Raw genomic sequence first — 8,298 nt, 5'->3', positions numbered from 1 at the left:
CTTTGTTTTCTGACACTTATAGGTTTCACAACAGTAAACTGGAGAACTGAAGAATAACAGAGATAGAGTATTTGGCGCTGCGTAAAACTTGCAGCATTTTCTCGGTTCCTTCTATTATAATACTCCATACTCCAGGATTTTGTTACAATTGAAAAAGATCCACAAAACCCGCCCAGATCCTACTGAATTGCGTCATCCCACGATTGACCTGAGCGATCTTGCAGCTATGACTTAATTGATGCAAGAACTGAAAATACAGTTAGATACTCCTTCTACGATCCGAACTCCTCGTGAACACAACACAAGTCAAGCCTTATTTTTTTATGAAAAATGGAAATTAGATTATACCAGCTACAAGATTACATGCATCAGTGTCGTGCTGAGCGCTGCGATCATAGGCGACTCCCCACAACACAAGGGATCAAAATACTCTACAGTCGAAGCCCACATGTCAGTGATAAAGACACCGTACATTTGACTGCAGAGGATCTCAATCCCAATATGAGAGGGCTGCAGCCGCCTTGCCCCTCTCCCACCGGCCCGCATCCCCTTCCCACTCCTCGGTGACGCTGCAACCACCTTTCTCCTCTCCCGCCGGCCGCCGCTCCTCCCTGCCGCTCGGTGACACTCCCATCTCTTGCGTGATGGATGAAGAGAAAAGGAAAGAGAGAGACTGAGAGGAAGGAGAGAGAAGATGGGAGAAAAGTAAGGATGACATGACATGTAGGACCCATTTTTGTTTTTGCCATGTAAGCACCTAGTCGACCTACTCGATACGAGCGGACCGGGTCAACTTGCCACATCAGTGAATCCAGACATCTACACTGCTGCTGGAGGAGCAAATTTAATCTGGCTTTGCAACTTGGAGGTCTAAGATTTTCTGGTATTTCGGTTTAGTGCGGATTTTAAAACTTGACGGGATGAGGGACCTAAAGTGAACTTATTCCCCGTACTTTACGTCTCACTCGAGTTTATTCTTCCATGCTCCACAGCTCCAGCCAGCTGCGGGGGTCGATGGTGCTTCACTCCCCAATCCCCACAGCAGTAGGGTTTGGAGAACTTGGCGTCGATCGACTCTCCTCCTCCGGTGCGGCGGCCGAGGCTGCCGACTGCGAGTCTGCGAGGCCTCCATCTCTTCTTGCTCGCATCCTCCATTGTGAGTTCCAAGCTATTTGCTGCTCGCGCTGCAGCCTCGACGCACGCCGCCTGTTCGACGGAATGCCTCCGGGGGAAGCCCCACCTCCGACCGGCGGCGATAGGATAGGGGGTCTGCCGGATGGTGTCCTCCAACACATCCTCGGCTTCCTCCCGCCGCATGAGGCCGTGCGGACCTGCGTGCTCGCGCGGCGCTGGCGCCACCTCTGGAAGTCCGTCGCGGCCTTGCGCATCACCAACTGGGACTGGAGGAAGGTGGTGCCCATGGAGGAGTTCCGGTATTTCGTGCACCACCTCCTGCTCCGCCGCGGGCGCGCTCCTATCGACGAATTCGAGCTCGATCTCGCCGAGCTGTCCGACCGGGACACCCTCCGCGTGAACCGCTGGTTCCGGCATGCAGTGATGTGCCAGGCCCGGGTGCTACGGCTGGATATCCGTGTGAGCAGGGGATCCGAGCTCGAGCTAGAAAACCTGCCTGTCGTCTCCCGGCACTTGCAAAAGCTAGATCTTTATGGTGTCAAATTGATGCACAATTTCCTTGATTTCTCGAGCTGTCCGGTGCTGCAACATCTAGAGATTGCTGGTTGCGACTTGTCTGATTCCAATGCCAGGAAGATCTCTTCCCTATCCATAAAACACCTAAACATCTCCGGTTGCAATTTCAGCGATACTTTCCACACACACATTTATGCGCCGAATCTCCTCTCACTTGGTCTAGTTAATTATATGAACCAGTCTCCTGTGTTTGAGGGTATACCGTCCGGAAGCTTTATCACAGGCCAAGAAGTTGGTGTTGTTAGTTCAGGAACAAGATGTATGTTATGCACTTATGCCTTCTCATGCACTGCCTCCACATGTGCATTCTTAGACCACATGTTTACTGTGAGTATTGGTTAATCTTTTTCTGTTTGCTTTTTGTCCAGTTTAATTTCGAAATGTACTGGCAACGGTGCCCTACATTTAGCAAGTTGAAGACTTTGTTAATCAGTGCATGCGCATCTGCTGTTCTTGACTTTGAAGCTGTTAGTTGCATCCTTCGACACTCACCAGTTCTAGAGAATCTCACTCTTCAGTTTCATCGCATGGTGTGTGTTCTAAATGGAAAATCACTTCCTCGTTACAATTTTTACATAACACTGATTTATCTTGGTCAATTGTTTTATTTTTATTTTTGTTGCTGTTATTATTGCAGGGACATGGACCGGATAGGGTGGAAATGAAAGGAAGCTATAGTCGAATGGATAGGTCATCTGCAATATCAGAATATCTTAAGATAGTTGTAGTCAGATTTGATGAGATTGATGATTTAGTTATCAAAGTTTTGAAGTTCCTCTCTGCATTCAGTATTCGTAAGCTAACTAGCAACACTATTCATTCTTTCTATATTTCTGAAAATTGCCTTCAGCTTTCGTATGCATGAAAGAAAGCTAGTTGCATTCCTGATTTGATAGAAAATCAAGATATAGGAGTTCTATTGAAAAGCTATTGAAAATCCTGCACTGTATTTGGTGGGAGTGGGGAAATCATTCTATTCCATTATGTTGGCAGATGGTACGCCTAAAGCTATATGAGGTTTACTTATCATGAAGTGCATTTACATATTGATCTGTCAAATAGTTTAAAATATTTGACTTGTTCTGATAATTGGCTCGTTGATTATTAGTTTGAACAATAGAAGGATTGTCTGTCTTTCTGCTTTTAATATTTTTTTTTGTCCAATCTTTTTTGGTGGCTTACCTCATATACTCAGGCTAACTGCATTCACATGAATGGCCAGTGAAGTGCTTACCTTCATAGTAGTATGTTAGTTGATTTTGCATTTGGTCACCTCCTTGAGTTATCTTGTTTATATGTAGGAGTAATACACATGCACATTCATAGATATGCTGTTTTTTTTTTAAAAAAAAAAGCCTTTAAACCATTGGGTTATATGAAACAAATTGCTGAGCATGGGATTTCTGAAATTAACTCATTGTGTGGTATGCTCTAGTATTTAATTTTTTTTCAAGTAACTGAACATTGTAATTGCTGCAGATGATGCTCAAACTTTTAACTTACCCTGCATTTTCATTGACAGGTTTCAGTTTCGAGTAGCGTTTAAAAGTTTAGCTGTCCATGGATCTACTACTCTATCACCATTCAGAGGGTTGGTTCTTAATTTGCAGTGACTGACGAGGGTGCCGTGTTCTGTCTGTAGGTATCATGTCAGTTCCAGCCATAGCCCGTAGGGACGGTTTAGAACTGACGAAATGACCTAGTCAGAATTTGTAATTGCAGGGCCCTAAAAGGGATGTGGAAGTGTAGGTAATCTAGTTAGGCCTTATATACCACCCAACTATTCTATGCTATGTCTTTTGGACTCTAGTTTAACTCGGATTCATTCTCTCTGGGAAGATATGAATCTGCTACCTTGAGCATAGCTGGCTCTGTCAATATTGCTCCGCCTGAAATGTTTAATGAGGGGAGTAGTATGCACATTTGATACCCTCTATCCCAAAATATAAAAACCTATAGTACTATATGTGATATTCTTGTCCATATTCGAAGTTGTCTTGTCTTGGTTCTTATATTTTGGGACAAATGATGTAATGTATTTTGGCATGCTCGTCAATCTGTGGAGCCCATGTCGCTGTGCGAGATGTTTCTTTAGTTATGGATGAGAACGTGACCTGGAATTTTCTGCAGATTAAACCATGAAACATTTAATTTCTATCAACTTTCGGATTTTTTTTTGTATGTTTTTGGCCTGGCTCAGCTCAGGCCGTCTTCATTTCGGCAAGTCTACTTGCTGTGATGCTCCAAAATAATTTATGTGCATGGGTGTTGCTAGTCCGCGCGTGCGCGCCAGCAATGTTGCTGGCATGCGCGCTGGCTCCCCACGCTATTTTTTTTCCTTTTTTTGATGATTTTTTTTCGGTTTTTTCGGTTTTTTCTGATTATTTTTTAAATCTTTTTAGCACGAATATTTTTTCGAATGTTTTGAGTTGAAAGTTTTTACATCTTGACTTAAAAATTTCCAAATCTTAACTTAAAAATTTCCAAATCTGATTTGCAAGTATTCAAATCTCGAGTTGAAAGTTTTCAAATCTTGTTTGAAAGTTTTTCAAATTTGAGATGAAAGTTGAAAGTTTTTAAATCTTGAGTTGAAAGTTTTTAAATCTGGGTTGAAAGTTTTCGAATTTAAGTTGAAAGTTTTTCAAATTTGAGATTAAAGTTGAAAGTTTTCAAATCTTGAGTTGAAAGTTTTCAAATCTAAGTCGAAAGTTTTTTTAAAATTTTAGATGAAAGTTGAAAATTTTTAAATCTCGAATTGAAAGTTTTCAAATCTGAGTTGAAAGTTTTTAAAATTTAACTTCAAAGTTTAAATTTTAAGTCAAAAATTTTCAAATGTAACTTACAAATTCTCAACCTATTAGTAAAAAAAATCTCTCAAAAAGAAAAAAATCTTTCTTTAATTATATCATTATCCTTAACTAATATAGTTAGTTATGTTACTTAAAGAAAAAGCGTCACGAGAAAAAAAAATTATGATCGTACCAGCATCGACGGCCGCGTGGGCTGTGGGCCGGAAGTGCGCGCCCGGGGTGCGTACGCGCCAATTAGGAATCTCGTATGTGCATACGGGCCAGGCCATAAGTCATAAGTCAGTTCGCTTAGTTTGGATGCACATAATCATGGGCCGTGCCGCCCGTCTCTTCTCCCCGCGTCGGTCCCTTCTCTCCCGCCCGTCAGCCATGGCCGCGGGACCGGCGACCCCCTCCCTAATAGATTCGGCAATCGAGCTCATGGAGGGCGTCCTTCTCTCCACACCATGCAACCTATTTGCATCCTAGATCTGGATCGTGGTGGATTGGGTGCCACCTCGCTACACCACTCTGCCTCTTTGCCTCCTAGATCTGGATCGCGGTGGATTGGGTGCCACCTCGTCTACCTGAGCTTTGGATGCGTCGCCAGCCGGTAACCCCATAGCCGTTGTCGCCTTTCTCTGCCCCGTTTCTTCCCCGCTGAAAGAGGGTGAGATAGAGAGGATGGCGTCTTGGGGGAGAAGCCGAACTGGATGGAGTTGAGGGGACGATGAGCATGAAGAGGAAGGCGGAGAAATGGGACTCCCAGATTGCGGCCATGGAGGAGGTGGCGTGGCTGGACCATGATCTACCCTGCACCAGCTCCTCATGTTCACCCGCGGCTTCCGCAAGCTGCCATCTCGGTCGTTGCCACTGTTGTCGAGGTTAGCTGGTTGCTACCGTCGTGGTCGATAGCCCAAGCTCCCTCGTCACTGCCAAAGGGAAAAAGGGAGGAGAGAGACAGGAGAGAGAAGGATGAACAAGTGAGGGAGAGTGAGGATGACATATGTCGGTTCCACGAAATATTCCTAACTTTTTGGCTGACTTAGTGCTTTTGACCATGGTCAATGTGCTACGTCAAGTAATACCACTCTCAAAATGCCTATTTGGCCAACTCTCTATCTAATTTGGCAAGTCAAATTCGTTGTTTACTCCAATAGCCTCTTCATTCACCCTATCATGGTTAATGTGCCATGTGAGCCAATACTACTCTCCAACAGTCTCTCCAAATTTGACTCTAAATATTTATTTGGCTAACTCTCTATCTAATTTTGCAAGTTAAACTTATTGTTTACTCCAATAGCCTCTCCATTCACCCTCACTATTCTGAGTTTATGATAGTGGGACCCATATGTCAGCCTCTGTAACCCTTTCTTCTTCCTCATATTTCTCCCCTTTTTCTCCAAGCCCCTCTTTAGTCTCTTCGGCAGACGAAGATGGTGATAGTGACGATGGATCTGCTCCTCGCCAGCCTCGTCCTCCTCGACAGTGAAGCATCTAGGCCTCCGTTGTTAATTTTGGTAATTAATGACAAGTGCTAATTGTGGACTAACCGTTGCTATTGAGATATATTTTAAGTTAGGTCCACGTCATGTATGCACATGGATGACTATCGATGGATTAAAATTTGATGGCACGAAGCGAAGAAAAGAAAACGGTAAAACTAGTGTTTTAGTTTTAAAATTGATCGAGGTGAAGGGCGATCAAATTTGCTAGTTTATTTGTTAGTTTCGTCGTACTATCAAGGGGGTAATGACCTAGCAAAGAGATGATTAAATTGCCACATTAGGTCATTGTATTTTCACTGGTGCTCACATTTTCATCACACACACACAATCACTTATGTATTCACTGTCTCGGCCTGATCAGGGGCGGTCCGACCGGCCACATAGTAGCGGTCTGATCGGCCACAAGACGGTCAGACCGGCCTTTAATATGCTGAAATCAACCTTCTTTTGCCGATGTGCATTACTCATCGATAATTGCATCAGTTAGTGTCAGGTTGGGTCAATATTCTAGAAACTGAAAAACAAGGTTTTTTTTACTGAACTGATGCATAAAAAAAAAGCGGCAGCAGTGTACAGTATATGAGCATTTGTTATTTGCTACTTCCTCCATTTCACAATGTAAGTCATTCTAGCATTTCTCATATTTATATTGATGTTAATGAATCTAGATAGATATATATGTCTAGATTCATTAACATCAATATGAATGTGGGAAATGCTAGAATGACTTACATTGTAAAACAGAGGGAGTATTAGTCTATTTTAATTATATTGCATCTCTTGCTCCAAAAATTTTATGTGATCTATGTATTGTTTAATACCGATCTAAAACGTGAAAGCTTCTGTTATTCAGATAACACTGACTCAATGGAGGGGGTGCAGAACTAACAAAATTCAGATTTGTAAGTGTTATCTGAATTCTACGTACAACCATACATACGTAATCATGATATATAAGCAGTTCACATTCAGTAAACTAGGATATATCAGACACTAATCTTGTACAAGTGTCCTAAATTTCTTCAGAATGACCAACTGTTTGTACAATTGTACTGAGTCGTTAATACTGCAGAACCAATATATATCCTAAATAAATACATGTTATAAACAGTATAATCTGACGTACATTACAATCATTTGTTGATGTTTCTGAGATCGATTAGAAAGGCCATCAATTTATATATTTATTGCAGTGACTAGATTGAAATGGCAAGTGGAGGTGATTCCTTTGTGCGCATGATGTCCGAGGACACTGATGTCGAAGTGCTAATGCCAAATGAAGATCTTCATACTTCAAGAAATGGTGCAAAAGGATCAGCCAAAAGATAAAGCAACTATACTCGTAAGGAGGACTTTTAATTGTGCATTTCATGGCAGAGCATTAGCTTAGATCCTATTATTGGCAATGAGCAACCAGGGATGTCATATTGGCAAAGGATCACAGACCACTACCATGCTAACCGTGATTTTGAGTCTGATAGGAATGCAAACTCTCTTGAGCACCGTTAGGGTAACATTCAGAAAGAAATAAGCAAGTTTCAGGGCTGCTACAATCAAATTGAGCGTCGCGGCGGGGCAAAGCGGCCGCGGGCCATGGGAAGAGCAAATGGAGGGAGGACGGAGCGGCCGCGGGCCGTGGGCAGAGCAGATGGAGGGGCGGGCATGTGTCGCGGCGGGGCGGAATGGAGCGGAGGGGCGGGCGAAGTGGAGTGGTGGGCAGGCGAGCGTCACGGCGAGTCGGCGACCCACCCATGGCGCACCGCCATCGCCAGGCTCCCTGCCTCCTCGCTCCCCGCACGCCTCGCCGGCCTCCTCGCCGACGGTGTCCGGGTCCTTCGGGAGGTGGAGCGGCTAGCCGGCAAGAGAGTTGAAGACGACGCAGGCGACTTCCGTGTGGGACTTAAGGCCGGGGGACGGAGAGGTGGGAGACACGTGGGGGCTCAGCAAGGCAGAATGTCACGCACGGCTCCGGTGGCACTCGCTGGTCCAAGCGCACCGAGTTGTCCATCATGGCCCACATGGGCCGCGCAGTGCCACCCCTCCTCAGTCCTCACTCGCGCCTGTAGGGAGGAGAGGGGAGAGAGAGATGAAGAAAGGGGAGTTGGGGAGGGAGGAGGAAGAAGAGGAGGTGGTGAGGATGACATGTGTGGCTTACGTGGGTTTCACCATTTTTAAATTAATTTTTAGTGTAACTGATATATGGACCCACAAATTTTATTATTTTCCAAAATCAAATTGCCACGTACCTACGTAAGCACCACGTCACTGCCACGTCAGATGAAGACCGAGTC

General features: G+C 44.3%; 1 protein-coding gene across 2 annotated transcripts; it reads left to right on the top strand.

Annotated features, from left to right (window-relative positions):
- Window positions 1-963: 963 nt before the first annotated feature.
- Window positions 964-3,779, top strand: LOC4350047 (putative F-box protein At3g58860). Of its 2 annotated transcripts, none has more exons than XM_015760308.3 (4): window positions 964-1,969; window positions 2,079-2,240; window positions 2,348-2,400; window positions 3,233-3,779. In XM_015760308.3, the coding sequence occupies exons 1-2, from the start codon at window positions 982-984 to the stop codon at window positions 2,081-2,083; spliced, it is 993 nt and encodes a 330-aa protein (XP_015615794.1). In that variant the 5' UTR covers window positions 964-981; the 3' UTR covers window positions 2,084-2,240; window positions 2,348-2,400; window positions 3,233-3,779. The 2 variants fall into 2 exon arrangements, with proteins under 2 accessions (XP_015615794.1, XP_015615793.1); XM_015760307.3 differs by having other exon boundaries at window positions 2,348-2,504.
- The last annotated feature ends 4,519 nt before the right edge of the window (window positions 3,780-8,298 follow it).

The sequence above is a fragment of the Oryza sativa genome, chromosome 11 (genome assembly GCF_034140825.1).
Source record: "Oryza sativa Japonica Group chromosome 11, ASM3414082v1".
In the NCBI taxonomy this organism is placed as follows: domain Eukaryota; kingdom Viridiplantae; phylum Streptophyta; class Magnoliopsida; order Poales; family Poaceae; genus Oryza; species Oryza sativa.
Note: the sequence above shows the minus strand (reverse complement) of the source record. Positions and strands in the feature narration are given on the sequence as shown.